This window comes from Diabrotica virgifera, chromosome 8 (assembly GCF_917563875.1).
Source record: "Diabrotica virgifera virgifera chromosome 8, PGI_DIABVI_V3a".
Lineage (NCBI taxonomy): Eukaryota > Metazoa > Arthropoda > Insecta > Coleoptera > Chrysomelidae > Diabrotica > Diabrotica virgifera.
In genome coordinates, this window is record NC_065450.1 from 174,522,942 (window position 1) to 174,540,157 (window position 17,216).

The 17,216-nt window shown below is 34.2% G+C and overlaps 1 protein-coding gene across 3 annotated transcripts in view; it reads right to left on the reverse strand.

Moving 5' to 3' along the window:
- LOC126890503 (zinc finger protein 609-like) overlaps window positions 1-17,216 on the reverse strand; it is a 503,875-nt gene that overhangs the window by 259,909 nt on the left and 226,750 nt on the right. For 2 of the 3 annotated variants that reach the window (XM_050659489.1, XM_050659487.1), the window contains exon 3: window positions 4,804-5,170. In XM_050659489.1, the coding sequence (XP_050515446.1) occupies window positions 4,804-5,095 (292 nt within the window). In that variant the 5' untranslated portion in view covers window positions 5,096-5,170. Of the gene's footprint in view, window positions 1-4,803; window positions 5,174-17,216 lie in introns of all 3 variants that reach the window. The other variant, XM_050659488.1, reaches the window with a different exon arrangement.

The window sequence follows — 17,216 nt, forward strand, 5'->3', positions numbered from 1 at the left end:
GTATTTCGGGTATTTATTGTGTTTTAACAGCTTGTTATTAAAATACACTCGCAATTCTCTGTTTGCCAACTTGTTGTTTAGATGAAAAGCTGATACTTCAGTTTTTGTAGTACTTGGCTATAGTCTCCATTTCTTAAGGTATTCGCTGAGGATGGATAAGTCATTCGTGAGAGTGATTTCTGTAGTTTCTAAAGATTGGTGGCTTGTTGCAAGGGTCCAGTCGTCAGCATATCCAAACTTCCGAGATTCGGTTTCAGGCATGTCAGCAATATAGAGGCTGAAAAGTAAAGGGGCAAGGACAGAACCCTGTGGAAGACCATTGTTAAGTTTCATCTGTCTACTCGTCTCCTTTCCCATTATAACCTGGAAGGCTCTGTTGGTCAGCATGTTGTCAATGAGGTTAATTATCTTTCTGCAGGGGATAATGCGGGCCAGTTTATATATTAATCCCTGTCTCCAAACAGTATCATATGCTGCTGTTAGATCTATAAATACTGTTGCTGTCTTTCGTTTCTTTTGAAAACTAGCTTCTATAAAAGTTGTTAATGACAGCACTTGGTCCGTACAACTTCGATGAGGGCGGAAGCCAGCTTGTTCAATGGGGACATTTTCTAGTATCCTGTGACTAATTCTGTTGAGGAGAAGCTTTTCTAATAGTTTATATACCATGCTGAGTAGAGCTATGGGGCGGTAGTTTTCTGGCTTATCGTTTGATTTGCCCGGTTTCGGAATTGCAATTATCTTTGTTCGCTTAAGTGAGAAAGGAATGTTACCTGACTGAAGTATATCATTAAAAAACATTGCAAGCCACTGTTTCGTGTATGCACCACTGTGTATCAAGAACTCTGGATGGATACCATCAAAGCCAGGTGCTTTACCTGATTTCATTTCTTTCAGCGCATGTGTGATTTCAGAAATAAGTATTCTTGTATTGTGTGATAACAATACTTATGATAATCTGATTAAGCATAAACAAAAAAATGTGCACTTATCATTGAATAACCAATGCTGCCAATCAAATTATATCCGTTTTGCATTTAGCAGCGTCTGCCTAAACGATAAAGAATGTTGTTTTGATTATTTGTGTGCACTAAACACAAAATGACTAAAAATGCAGTTAGCACCGTCTGACCAAATGGTACTGAATATTACAAAATAAGAATTAGATAAAAGTTTTTATTCTAATAAATGTATCAAGTTAATGTATTTCGGTATTTTGTAATTTTCAAATTATTATAATGTACTCGTAGATATAATAAACCAGTGTCATATTGTGGGAAAACTTTGTGTGATACGTAAAATCTAATTTCAGATTCTTTTTTAGCGCCAAAAAATACATGGTATTCACATAAATTTGTAAGAAAAGTTTTATAAAAATTTTTTTTGTTGGCCTGTGTAATCCAAGGCAAAATTCAGGGCGAAAGTAGAAGAATTCAAGAGAATGGTACAGTTGCAGCTCAAAACAACTCTTTAGAAGAGTTGCTTCGAAAGTTATGATGATTATCAATGTCCGTAACAGAGACAGCACTTAAAGAAGAAGATAATAATCGCTCGAATATTTTCTATTTTAATCTATATTAAAGATTATTAGTACGAGAAAAGGATATCAAAGGATATATAGACTGTGCGAAGAAAAAATCAGCCGTACACAGTTTGGTTTTCGTAATGCAGTGGGTACAAGAGAGGCTCTATTTAGTATACAAGTGCTATTTCAACGATGTAGAGAAGTAAATTGCGATATTTATGCATGTTTCATTGATTACCATATAGCGTTCGACACAGTAAAGCACGACAAGCTGATGGTGATATTAACCAATATTGGAATAAACACCTGTGATTTAAGGATTATCAGAAATCTGTACTGGAATTAAACACCATCTATGCGGAAAGAGGCAGGAGAATCCGACGATATCAAAATCAAACGTGGGCCCGTCAGGGATGTATACTATCACCACTGCTGTTTAACATCTACTCTGAGCAAATCTTTCAAGAGGCAGTGGATGATGTTGAAGCCGGTATCAGAATTAACGAAGAATGTACCAATAACATAAGATACGCAGACGACACGGTGGTATTCGCTGACAGTTCTGAAGCCCTCCAGGAGTTAATGAACAGAATCGCAGAAGTCAGTCAGAGATACGGACTTTCACTAAACACTAAGAAAACAAAATGTATGATGATCTCTAAGAAGGAACAGCAATTTGGAAGAATCAGTGTGAACGGTCAACAAATAGAAAGAGTAAAAACATACACCTTCCTTGGTACGAACGTCAATGAAAATTGGGAACATTCCATAGAAATCAAATGTAGGATAGAGAAAGCAATATCTGCATTTCAAACAATGGCTAAGTTATTCAAATGTCACGATTTGTCGATACCCTTAAAAATCAGGTTACTACGATGTTATATCTTTCCTATACTGTTGTACCGAGTTGAGTCGTGGCCTCTCCCAGACGCCACCTGCAAGAAAATTGAGGCTTTTGAAATGTGGCTTTACCGTCGAAACATGAAGATATCTTATACCGACCACATTACTAATCAGGATGTTTTGCTGAGAATGCAAAAAGAAAATGAGCTGTTAATCACAATAAAAACAGCCAAAATCGAATACCTCGGTCACATCATGAGTAACAATGAAAGATATGGACTGCTGCAACTAATCTTGCAGGGAAAAGTAGAAGGAAAGCGAGAACCAGGAAGGCGACGATTTCCTGGCTGAAAAATCTACGTACGTGGTTCAACACAACAACCACAAATCTTTTTAGAGTAGCAGTGTGCAAAGTACAGATTTCCATGATGGTCGCCAACCTCCGAAACGGATAGGCACTACAAGAAGGAGAAGTACGAGAAAATCAACAAATCTTCCTATTAGAGGTAAAACTCACTAAGTGCACTTTTTCGAGATTTTGACATTTTCGTCAATTTGAACTCAATACGGTACTGCCCAGTCCTGGAGAAGTCACCTGGGGCTCTAACCCTTCTAATTGCTGAGATTATTTCATTCATAGGAGATTCTGACCAATAGAAAGCTACAGAAATCTGAATTAAATCGATTATTTTTGATAATCTCCCGTCGTTAAGTATATTACGTCAGATGCCCTTCGTTGCTACGAAAAAATACATTCAGTGACATTAATGACAATTAATGTTTTAAAAATTATAAAAATGATGACTTTCAATCGTCAAATATTTATAAAAACTGTGTGTTTAATGGTACTTACATAAATAAATTACAATAAAATTTTGGTTTTGAACAGTTTTATTCATAAAATAATCGCAACAAATTGCACTCGACCTCTGAAATGAATATAGAATTTCAGAGCTCTTGTGCAATTACTACTGATAATTTGTGGTACAATTCACTAAGTGCATTATTGTGAATTTAGATTTCACGAGTAAAACTCATTATTGCACTTTTAGCGAATTTTTCCTTACAATCTGAAGTGCATTATTGTGAATTTCTGTTTCAGGGTAAAACTCATTAAAACTTATTATTGCACTTAGTGAATTTTTCCTTACAATCTGGACTGCCGAATCGATATTTGTGATATTTCAAACAATATACCTATTAGTAAACATAACTGTGTATTAATTGTGTGCATTATCTATTCGGCGATTGATTAAAGAAATGATTTTACATTTTTTCTTTGTAGCAAATAGCTTACATAAAGGGTAACATTATCTATTTTTCGATTAAACAAGCGACTTTTGTGGCTGTCATAAATACCGAAAACATTGCATTATTTATTTTCAAGGAACGAAACTTATTGTTCATTTTTTAAATAATAGACTGTTATTTTTGATAGTTTCTTAGTTATTGTAAGTCAGCGAAATTTTGTATACCTTTGTATAATCATTTAAGCATAAAAATGAATATTGATATTTCAACAATAACATTACTTCTGTTTCTATCGCGTCTGATTTTGTGTAGAGACAAATTCAATATCTTCTCAATATCCAATAATTGTGTTCATGGAAAAACTCAATCAAGTACAAAGTGTAGTTAGTGAGTTTTACCGTTTTACCTCTAATTGGATATCAATATCCAATAACTATGTTCATAAAAAACTCATCAAGTACAAAAATTGATCTAATATTGATTATGAAACATATATCCTGTGATGAAACATGGTTTAAAATATCCGTTTTTATTTTTATTCTTTAAAGTTGCATTAAAAAAATTCCAATATTCAAGTCAGGTGAATTTAATAAACAATTTGTACCTTTAAATCGATTTTTTCCACTTTCTGAAAAGTGTAGTTAGTGAGTTTTACCTAAGGCAGGCACATCAAAGAAACATGAAACGTAAATTACGTTTCATGGAAATAAACCACTGCTAAACAAATATATATCCGGCCATTTATAAGACTCTCCGAAAATAAAAATGTGTCATGAGCATGAATCACACTCGTTTCATTAGTAGGCGGACTTTGAGATTTTTTTAGCAGTGTTTTCTTTTCATGAAACATGTTTTTCGTTTCATGTTTCATGTTTTTCGTTTCATGTTTCTTTGGTGTGCGGCTTGGCTTAGGCAGGCACATCAAAGAAACATGAAACGTAAATTACGTTTCATGGAAATAAACCACTGCTAAACAAATATATGTCCGGCCATTTATGAAACTCTCCGAAAATAAAAATGTGTCATGAGCATGAATCACATTCGTTTCATTGGTAGGCGGACTTTGAGATTTGTTTAGCAGTGTTTTCTTTTCATGAAACATGTTTTTCGTTTCATGTTTCATGTTTTTCGTTTCATGTTTCTTTGGTGTGCGGCTTGGCTAATAGGACGAAAAAATACATTACCTATGTCCCACTCGTTGTCATCGTACTCAAAATTGGAGTTGGTAGGCGGTTGATGAGCAGTATTCGCGGCTGTACCGCCGCCTACAATCGAAGAATTTGTACTAGCACTGACGTTGGTAGTAGAGGAAGCTGCAGCAGGTGCAGCCGGTGCAGTTGCAGCGGTCGCGGTAGCAGAGGTGTTGATGCTATGGTCTGATGACTTCGCCGTGGCGTTCCCGCTCCTTGACGAGTCCGCCACCCTCGCTCGGTGGCCCGGCGCTTCTTGCGAACTGGATCTCATTGGGGTCGCCATCCGCTAAGTCGGCGGGCCAGCCCGCCGAGTCCCTGCCCCGCGGCGCCCCTGAACACCACACACTGCATTTTATCCCTGCTGAAACAAAATTCATTTCATTAATAATTGAGTCCTCTAAAAGGCGAGGGGGTTGAAATGTATCTACAATCAAGTTTATACAGGGTTTATGTTGGGGATAGAAGAGGGCCACCCAATTGTAGCTTAAAATCATTACATTATAATACATATTATCTATGGTATTAAGAATAAGAAAATCAAAATTAAATGGATTAAGTTGGTAAGATGATCGGCTTTATGATAAACCGGTAGACGAATTGGTGCGATAAAAAACATTACCATAAAAACATTACCATAAAAACTACAATATCAACATGTATACATTTAGAATTTATCTCTCTTGTTGATGCAAGTAAAAAAATAAAGTAATAAAAATCCATATACAATGTATTCGATGTTAAGGACTATTCATATTTATCCGTTCGGGCACGTAGCGTTTCGTTTCCGAAAAATATTGTTTTTGTGGTTTTAAATATGAACAATTCATACTATCCGGAGCGTATAGTATCAGACAACTCTTTGTAAAATCAGGTTTTTATATTTTTCGGAAACGAAACGCTACGTGCCCAAACGGATAATATGATTCTTCCTTTAAGGACCCAAGTCACATTTGGCCAATTAGTTGGACCAATGAGTTGGACAAACGTGTACCTACTGAACCACTTTGCATAACTTCGGGATTGGTGGTCAGCGTTGGTCTACAAACCGAATGTTGTTGGTTTTTCGTGTAAATATAATTAAAAATTTATAAGCCAGAAATATACTATAATATTTGACAAATTGTACTATGTCCTGTTGCGTTTTAAATACAGAAAGCTGACTTACAGTTTGATCAATAATATTTTGTCCAAATATTTCGAATAGATCTGATAATTCTAAAATAAATAAACCAACCCGTTCATTCGATGTCACTCTAAATATGTTTATCTTGATAAAATATATACAGCTACTAAAGTAAATAAAGTAGATAATGTATATACATACGTTATCTAAAAGAAAACAAACATCAGAGGCATTGCCAGTATTAGGGGACACATGACATATAAAAAACGTATTGATAAACAATTTGCATAAGTGTTAATGTATTTCAAAGGTATGGGAGAGGAAATTACAGGTTCGCAAACAAATTCACATAAAACATACACAAAAGGGACTTACGAATAATAACAAACCGTTACTGGAATCAAAGAGCACAAATTGTAATAGATAACGAACCAAGTCCAGAAACTGAAAGTAGGAGAGGTATTAGGCAGGGATGTATTGTGTCTCCATTACTATTTAATATATATGTTACAGTTCAAGTTGATTCTCAGAGTTTTCAGAGAACAGTTTTTGTGAAGAATATGAACTAAAAATGAATATAAAAAAGGCCAAATACATGATAATAACTAAGAAAACATATATACAAACAAGCATACATTTTGGAAATGTACCGATAGAAAGGGGTGATAAATACAAATACCTATGAATAGGAATATACCTCATAGAAACCTCAGTTTGAGACAATAATGATCAAACAACAGAAATAAGGCCCAGGATAGAAACGGCAAGAAATGCGTTTGTAAGAATGAAAACAATTCTCTGCAACAAATTTAAATAATCTTAATACCAGACATTGTCTTGAACGTTCCAGAAAAACGGAACCGCCCATTACTAGTAATTCGTGGCCTTGACTGTCGAATATTCACGAAAAATCGTTTCCTCACTCGATCGGTGAGTCATTGTTCCAGATGTCTCCTTACGTGACGGACTGTCGAGACGGAAGCTGTTATTTGCGGTCGGTAATTCGTCACAATATCTTCGTTTCTGATAATGTTAGGCCAAAAAACACGAATAATTCTTCGTAGGCATTTGTTAGCAAAGATTGTTGTTGTGACCCGTGTTGAGCTGGCCGCCCCCACTTGCAAAAATTAAAAAACAAATAGCCCTGATTTATGAGCTATTTATGAGCTCTCATATTCCGCAAACTAAAAATTTTGAGCTCGTTCCACTGAGCAGGAATTTAATACCCTATTGGGGGGGCTGAGTCAGCCCCCCCAATACTTAAAAATAGGAATATTGAATCGGTTTTTGCGGCAGAATTACGAGCTATTTATGAGCTCTTGAAATTATATACTTTCGATTTTTGAGCTCATCCCCTTCACCCCCAAACAACCCTTTAATTGATTTAACTTAAGAGAAAGATGCTGAGAAAACTTAAAATATATCGTATTGCGGATATAATTCATATAGCTTATATACTCTAAGAATAAACTATTAAATCAAGAGCATTTCGATTATTGAGCTACAACCCCTTCGCAAGAAAACCACCCTATCTTCCCGGCTTAAGAGAAAGTTGTACTTAAAATGAATTAAACTAATTATTTGGCGACTACATATCATTTAATAATTTATAACCTTCCAAATTACGCGCATTTAGATCAGTAAATTGCAATTTATTTTGTATAGTGCAGTCACTGAAGGTAAAAATCAACGATTACCTTCAATTTCGGTGAACCTTCATCGATTTTCACGAAAATTGGTCAGTAGTTAGAGGATACGTCAAGAAACAAAGGTGACATGGTACCACCTTGCGCCTTTACCCTGAGGGTGGATACCGCCCCTTCTCGGGGGTGAAAATTATTTTATAAAAAATAAATGCACAAATCAATAAAAGAACAAATTAAAAGCAAAATTCATTATATAAAGTTAATAAAATAAGTCAATACTTTTTAAGTTATTAAAGATCAAAGATTTTAATTTTTTGTGAAAAAAATGCATGTTTTGGAGAGGTTTTTTGTAAATCACTGAAAAACTTTAAGTTTTTACAAAAAAGTTAATAGTAGTTTAATTCGTATAGCTTATATTCTAAGAATAAACTCTTAAATCACGCGTCTTTCGATTATAGAGCTACAACCCCTTCGCAAGAAAACGACCCCATATTCCCGGCTTAAGAGAGAGTTGTTCTTAAAATAATTTAAATTAATTATTTGGCGACTACATATCGTTTAATAATATATGAGCTTGCAAAATATACGCATCTCAATTATTGAATTGCCATTTTCTTTCTATAGTGCAGTCACTGAAGGTAAAAATCAACTATTACCTTCGATTTCGGTAAATCGCCATTTATTTTCACGAATTGACAATAACAACTTGGGGTTTTAGCCTGGGGTATATGTCACCCCTTCTCGGGAGTGAAAATTACTTTATTAAAACTAACCCCACAAATCGAGAGAGGGACAAATTGTAAGCAAAATTTGTTATATAATGTGATTAAAATAAATCAATACTTTTTGAGTTATTAAAGATCAAATATTTTAATTTTTGGAAAGAAAATGCATGCTTTAGAGCGATTTTTCATAAATGACTCAAAAACTGTAAGTTTTTACAAAAAAGTTTTCATCACTAAAATTGAAGCTAATAAAAAATATAATAAATTGCTTACTTGAAAAACCCTTTAATGTTAATTTAAAGTAAGTTATTGGTAATTAAATGTATATTTTTTTCCGCGACTGTTCAAATCTAAGGGTTCAAGCTTAAATAACGGGAAAGAGATTCATTTTATAACACTTAGGTACTAAATACTTGTCAAAGTACTTAGAAATACCTATGAAAAATAAGATCCAGAAAAAGTTGATAGTATCAAAATCCGCTCACCAATTTTCGTGAAAATGAATGGAGATTTACCGAAATCGAAGGTCATAGTTGATTTTTACCTTCAGTGACTGCACTATAGAAAGAAAATGGCAATTCAATAATTGAGATGCGTATATTTTGCGAGCTCATAAATTATTAAACAATATATAGTCGACAAATAATTAATTTAAATTATTTTAAGTACAACCCTCTCTTAAGCCGGGAATATGGGATGGTTTTCTTGCGAAGGGGTTGTAGTTCAATAATCGAAAGGCGGTGATTTTAGAGTTTATTTTTAGAATATAAGCTATACGAATTAAACTACTATTAACTTTTTTGTAAAAACTTACAGTTTTTTAGTGATTTACAAAAAACCTCTTCACAACATGCATTTTTTTCACAAATAATTAAAATCTTTGATCTTTAATAACTTAAAAAGTATTTACCTATTTTATTAACTTTATATAATAAATTTTGCTTTTAATTTGTTCTTTTATTGATTTGTGCAGTTATTTTTTATAAAATAATTTTCACCCCCGAGAAGGGGCGGTATCCACCCTCAGGGTAAAGGCGAAGGTGGTACCATGTCACCTTTGTTTCTTGACGTATCCTCTAACCACTGACCAATTTTCGTGAAAATCGATGAAGGTTCACCGAAATTGAAGGTAATCGTTTATTTTTACCTTCAGTGACTGCACTATACAAAATAAATTGCAATTTACTGATCTAAATGCGCGTAATTTGGAAGCTTATAAATTATTAAATGATATGTAGTCGCCAAATAATTAGTTTAACGCATTTTAAGTACAACTTTCTCTTAAGCCGGGAAGATAGGGTGGTTTTCTGGCGAAGGGGTTGTAGCTCAATAATCGAAATGCTCTTGATTTAATAGTTTATTCTTAGAGTATATAAGCTATAGGAATTATATTCGCAATACGATATATTTTAAGTTTTCTCAGCATCTTTCTCTTAAGTTAAATCAATTAAAGGGTTGTTTGGGGGTGAAGGGGATGAGCTCAAAAATCGAAACTATATAATTTCAAGAGCTCATAAATAGCTCGTAATTCTGCCGCAAAAACCGATTCAATATTCCTATTTTTAAGTAGTGGGGGGCTGACTCAGCCCCCCCCCCCCACTAGGGTATTAAATTCCTGCTCAGTGGAACGAGCTCAAAATTTTTAGTTTGCGGAATATGAGAGCTCATAAATAGCTCATAAATCAGGGCTATTTGTTTTTTAATTTTTGCAAGTGGGGGGGCCAGCTCAACACGGGTGTTGTTGTGAATGTTGTTTGCAGTTTGTCTTTAAGTCACTTTCCAGGTTTCACACCTGTAGAGTAGAAAAGTCTTGACATTCGACTGGAATATTTGGATCTTTGTGGTATACTGGTCCGATATCCAAGCAGAGTTGAACATGGGAAATACATGCTGAGCTTTTCGTATTCTCGTGTTACATTCTTTCTAGAGCTTACTACCTTTTTTATTCTGCCATTTGTTAATAGTAAATAGTATGATAGTTGTTGCATTGATTGTTATGAATTTGGTTTATTACTGATTTTTAACATATTTGATTGTCTTCAGTAGAAAGTGTTGCCCCTAGGTTAGCCACACCTTGGAAACTTTGCTCTAAGCTAAGAGGCCGATATCATCTAGTCCAGAAAGCCACTGCGCATCCGCTAGGAAAAATATTCCGATTCGGATTTTTTGCAGAATCTTACTCAAAAAGGACCCCTTTTAACAAATTTGCATGTTGCCAGGTCCAAAAGTGGTTCAAAATTTTTTTAAACGTTTTTTTTTTGTTTTTTTCCTAAAATTATTTTTTTTGCATCGAACAAAGTTTTTTTTAGGTTTTTTGGATCATTTCAAACAGAAAATGTCTTTAGTGACTTTTCTCTTAAGTTGATAATTTTGGACATATAAGCGATTAAAAATTTAAAAATTGCGAAACAGGCCATTTTTAACCCTCAGAAACTATGTGAAAAACTGAAAATTTCGATGTTGCCAAGGTAAGAAGACATTCTTTGAACATCGATTGATGAAATCCCGAAGAGTTTTTTGCAATACAATATCGACAACCCCTTTGTTTTTTATTTGGCAACCGTTGCATGTATATGTAACTTGCGTAAATATATGTGCGGAAACATATTTCGATTCAATTTTTTTTCACCATCTTGCTTGGAAATATCCCTTCTTAACTTTTTATGTTGCCAGGATCAAAAAGTCAAAAAAATTTTAAACGTTTGTTTTTTGTTTTTTCCCAAAACTAATTTTTGGCATCGGACAAATTTTTTTAGGTTTTTTGGATAACTCCAAATAGAAAATATCTTAAGTGACTTTTCTGAAAATGTGATAGTTTTCGAGATATAAGTGATTGAAAATATAAAAATTGCAAAATTGGCCATTTTTGAGCCTCAACAACTATGTAAAACACCGAAAATTTCAATGATACCAAGGTACGTAGATATTCTAAGAATATCGATTGATGAAGTCCCGAAGAGCTTTTTGCAATACAATATCGAAAACCCCTTTGTTTTTTAATTGCTAATTATATTTGGAATGATCCAAAAAACCTAAAAAAATTTGTCCGATGCAAAAAAATAGTTTTAGGAAAAAACAAACGTTTAAAATTTTTTTGACTTTTTGATCCTGACAACATACAAATTTGTTAAGAGGGGATATTTTCAAGCAAGATGGTGAAAAACAACTGAATCGAAATATTTTTCCGCACATATATTTACGCCTGTTCATGTCGCATGTTACATATATACAATATGTAGTGCAATATTATGTAATATTATTTTATATCATATACAATATGTATGCACACCTAGTTCATTAGTGACACAAGTGAAAAACACAATATTCTCGAGAAATGGGCAAAATATTCTGTAGCAAACGTGTTATGCCCTGTAAATAATTTATTTTGAGAATGACTGGCTTCAAAATTACAATTTAGGTAGCAAATTATACAGTTATTCGCTGGATCTTATTACAATTTATTAAAATTTTCCAAATATAAGTCATTTATAAAACGATACCTAGGAGATACGGCGGCAATATAATGAAAAAATCAATTGATTTTTGCAGTTGTAGCCGTATTGAACGTATTTAATAATTACATCGGTTGTATTGTGGCAGTGTATATTATCGCCATATCTCCCAGTTATGGCCATATTGCATTTTCAAAACCTCCAAAAACCCTACAGTGAAATACCGAAGTAACTTACTTTATACCTATCCAAAAAAATATTTTAGTTCAGGCTGTATTGCATAAGATGGGGCATTATATAGGCAATATTTTACAGCCTTAACACAAAATTCGAATTTTTTGCAGTTGGGGCACAATTGAACTAGGTGTGCGATATACATACATGCAACGGTTGCCAATCAAGCGCCCGCTTGATTGGTAAATAAAAAACAAAGGGGTTTTCGATATTGTATTGCAAAAAACTCTTCGGGATTTCATCAATCATGTTCAAAGAATATCTTCTTACCTTGGCAACATCGAAATTTTCAGTTTTTCACATAGTTTCTAGTTTCTGAGGGTTAAAAATGGCCGATTTCGCAATTTTTAATCACTTATATGTCCAAAAATATCAACTTTAGAGAAAAGTCACTAAAGACCTTTTCTGTTTGAAATGATCCAAAAAACCTAAAAAAACTTTGCTCGATGGAAAAAAAATAATTTAAGGAGAATAACAAAAAAAAACGTTTAAAAAAATTTTGACACACTTTTGGACCTGGCAACATGCAAATTTATTAAAAGGGGTCCTTTTTGAGTAAGATTGTGCAAAAAATCCGAATCGGAATATATTTCCTAGCGGATGCGCAGTGGCTTTCTGGACTAATCGGCGTATTCTAGACGCCGGAGTCTATGTAGTTTAGAAAAAACGTATTATGTAGTAATAATTTGCAATAGTATTTTGCGATTTTAGCTCCAATTTTTTACTACACTTACATAGATGCTTACGTGTGACTGCGGCTAAACTTCAGTAATACAGACAAGCAATGATCCTTTGCTTGGCTAATTAGATTGTTACATGGCTAAAATTACCCAGTCTTCGGCGATTCTTCACCCAAGACAAGCATTTCAAGGTTCTCCTCAATTTATTAAGAAGATTCATCACTTCGAATAATGCCTCGAAGAATTTTAGACTGCAGGTAATAATTAAGGGGCCTGGAAAATTATTGTTTTGAGATTATTATCATTATTTGATATACTCCATAACCCATTTATTTACAAAAAATATGTGGTTTTAACAAATTCCAACATGCAAATCGTTGAAAGACGTGTGCTTCATATATTATTAATGTTAACATCCATAATAGTAGGTATATCATGTGCGTGTATCTATGTTTACCAAATCAAGACGAGTTTTCTTTAGCAGTTTACATCAAAGACTACTTACCGTGGCTACTAAAATAATGCTTAAGAACGAACAACAAACAAATTTCATTTCTCCCTAGGTATTAATCATCTGCAAGGGCATTAATTTTATTTGACTTTATGTACCTTCGTATACCGTTTGCATACAAAAAACCTCTTTAACAAAGTATCCTTTAATCGTGCCGCTGTCCGTAGTGTAAAAGTAACAATATTATAAAAAAGAAATACCTGTTTATTGAGGGGATACCTTAAAACAGATAACTATCTTGTTTTATGTCTAAGTCGAACATTAAAAAGCCATTTAGAAGTTCGTGGTTTTGTTGTGTAGAATTCTGGAATGTAAATGGATGCTTTTTGTCGCGCCATCGGCCTTTTCTTCATTCCTTTCAAGTTAATTATGGATTTTTGGAGACTTAACGAAACAGTTTAACAAAAGTAAAAGTTTTAGTATTATAATTTTCATTGTATAGAATTCTATAAGAAGAAAGATGACAATAAATACAGGGAGATTAACCACGAGATAAGGAAGATGATAAAGCAGGCAAAAGAAAAAAACTTTGAAGAGAAATGCAAAGAGATCGAGGACCTCCAAAAAAGATACGATCTATTTAACCTGCACAAGAAAGTCCAAGAAATGGCTGGACTAAGAAAACAAAATCTCACTGGTGCACTTCTGGATAGACACGGGGTTGCTATAACAGAGACAGATGAGAAAGTACAACGTTGGGCAGAATACATCCAATTAACTGTTCGATGATGAAAGAGGGTACCTGGAACAAATAGAACAAATAGAATAACTAGCGTTAAAAACAATGAAAAACAGGAAAAGCCCAGGACCTACATGCTTCCTATCGACCTTTTAAAAATTACAGATGAGCAGCATAGTGATGTTTTAGTGGTACTCTTGAACAAAATTTATAGCTCAGGCACATTACCCAAAGAATGGTTGACGTCGATCTTTATTTGCCTCCCTAAAACGAAAAACGCAAGAGAATGCGGCGACTACCGCACCATTAGTTTGATGTCCCATGTGCTAAAGTTGCTACTGAAAGTCATCCATAACCGAATATCATAAACTGGAAGACATTAATGATACGCAATTTGGGTTTCGCAAAGGCTTGGGAACTCGTGAAGCTCTTTTTTCACTTAACATACTTATACAAAGGTGCCTGGACGTCAATCAAGATATATATGCGTGTTTTATTGACTATAATAAAGCATTCGACAAAGTACGACATGAGCAATTAATGCATGTCCTGGAATCAAAGAAGCTGGACTACAATGACCTCAGGATTATATCGAATTTATACTATAAGCAACGAGTTAAAGTACGGGTTAACGACCAGCTGTCAGAGGCAATTTAAATCAGACGTGGAGTGAGACAGGGATGCGTGTTGTCGCCAATTCTTTTTAATGCCTACTCGGAAAAGATCTTGAAAAAAGCTCTTGAGGGTGAAACAGCTGGAATAAAGGTAAATGGAGTTCCCATTAACAACATTAGATATGCGGATGACACTGTCATCTTAGCTGAAAATCTTAAGGATCTTCAGAGGCTGGTGACCAGATAGCAGAGTTTGGACAAGAATACGGGTTAACAATGAATGTCAAGAAGACAAATTTTATGAGAATATCGAAAACTCAAAGAAATAACGGAAAATCTCTTCATAAACGGATCCAATATCGAACGAGTCGACCAATATGCATACCTTGGAACAATGATCAACTCCACAGGAGATTACTTACAGGAAATCAAAATCAGAATAGAAAAGGCTAGAACAAATTTTAACGAAATGAGAAAAGTGCTCTGGACAAGAGATTTGAAGTTGGAGCTAAGAGTTAGGTTGGCTAGGTGCTACGTTTTGTCGACTTTGTTTTATGGAATAGAAGCTTGGACCTTGAATGCTGCATCAATGAAAAAACTAGAATCATTCGAGCTGTGGGTGCACCGAAAATTTCTAAAAATATCTTGGACAGAACACGTCACAAACAAAGAGGTTCTGGGAAAGATGAATAAAGAAATGGAAATCCTAAATACCATCAAACAAGAAAATTGGAATGTCTCGGACATATTACACGTGGAGAGAGATACAACTTGCTCCAATTGATTATGCAGGGAAAGATTCAAAGAAAGAGAAGCATAGGGAGGCGCAGAATATCGTGGCTGCGCAACCTGAGAGAGTGGTACGGATGTACATCAAATGAACTTTTCAGAGCAGCCGTCTCTAAAATACGAACAGCTATGATGATTGCCGACCTCCGCCGCGGAGATGGCACTTAAAGAAAAAGATAGAATTCTATACAGTGATGAATGCCCTAATATCCGGCCAAATAACACAAAAGATACATAAAGTTGTAAGATAGTACGAGAAAAAGCTAGTTCTTATACGTGGCTAGTTGACTTCAGTCATAATTTTACGTATGACGTAGTAAAACATTTTATTTTAATGTCCCATGTTATTCGTTTCGGTTGATACCTACAAATAAACGTCAAATCGAAATAGAAACGTAACATAAACTTAATTTCAAACTAAAATTGTGGCTTATTATAGCAGATTGTGTAATGGTCGTCAGTTATCCCTGAGCAAGAAAAGTTTTTACCTTTGTTGTATTTGTCCCATATCAATTCAAAATATTAGGTGAATAAGGGATTTTTCCTTTATTCCGAGACGATGAGCTGGCCAAGCCCAAGAGTAATAAGGCATGCAAAGGTCTCTCGCTTGGCTAATTACATTGTTACATTTGATTCTAACATTGTTAGAAGAAGAAGACATACATAACTTAATAAAACTAGGCTAGGAAGAACGTCATACGTACAATTATGACTGAAGTCAACTAGCTCTTAAGTTAAATTCTAAACGTGGAAACTCTCGATAGTGGTAATGTAATTTAAATTAAATTATAGGTTTCTACCGATATTTTCCCACCTCTACTAGTTTCATCTGTTTTTATTTCACAAGGTATTATGTTTTTCATCTTTTGCGTTATTTTGCTGGTTATTAGCGCGCTCTGTATAAGCTACAATTTACAAAGCTCATACAATATAATGGTTATGATATCAATCGGAACAGATAATGATACAATGTATGGGACTTATGTCAGTGATTTCATGAAGAGCATTGAAGGGAAGATAAATATTTTTGTAATTGATTACTTCTGGTATTTATTAATCAATGTGAACTAGGATATTATTTATTATAAATTATAACAAAGGAATCTTACTGGACATTATTAGTGTAATTGGTTAGAAGTCATATCATATTCCGTCTCATATTAAATTTCCGGATGTTTGTTAAAGCTGTGTCGCAATGGTAGGAAATATTTGTATACTTGCAAATATAGTATTTGTGTTCAATTCGTATTACATTCTGTTTTTGCAGTATGTGCAGTAAATAAACTGGTGTAATAAGCGGTTACATTGAGAAAAAGTTGTAGTTCAATATAGATGTCATCCAATATATTTTGGTTTTATGCCAATTAGATGAACTTTTTTGATTTGAAAGGACATCGGCACCTTTCTTACCTAAAAGTGGTTTCAGTCAAATTGGCTGAAACTTTGGTAATGCTGATCGCCCCATTGCTCACTGCCCCAAGACTCGGAAATAAATTGAAAGAGGTTCAACATGTCCAAAGTTTTTAGTCCATTTGAAAATATGTATATATTTTTGTATGATATACAGGTATTAGTAATAACAAACTTCAGCGAGTGACTCTGCATGAAAAAATAATGACAGTTTGCTAGATAAAGATATGTCCACAAATGGTTCTTCGTTTTCCGAGATAAGGGGTGTTGAAATTTTTTAAACTTGTTGAGATATGTACTTAAATGAAATTTGTTTGATACGATAAAATGACGCTATAGTTTAATAAGTAGGAGTAATTATTGCTCGTTTTTCGTTTTACAATTAAGCATTGTATATTCATCATTGATTGATTGATGACACGGTGTTGATTGCGGATTAGATTGGATTGCGACTTGGGTCTACAACAAATCATCGACAGGACCATTCGATCTGCTGTAACGGTGCAAAGGTCACTAGTATTTTCGAATCACTGACACTTTC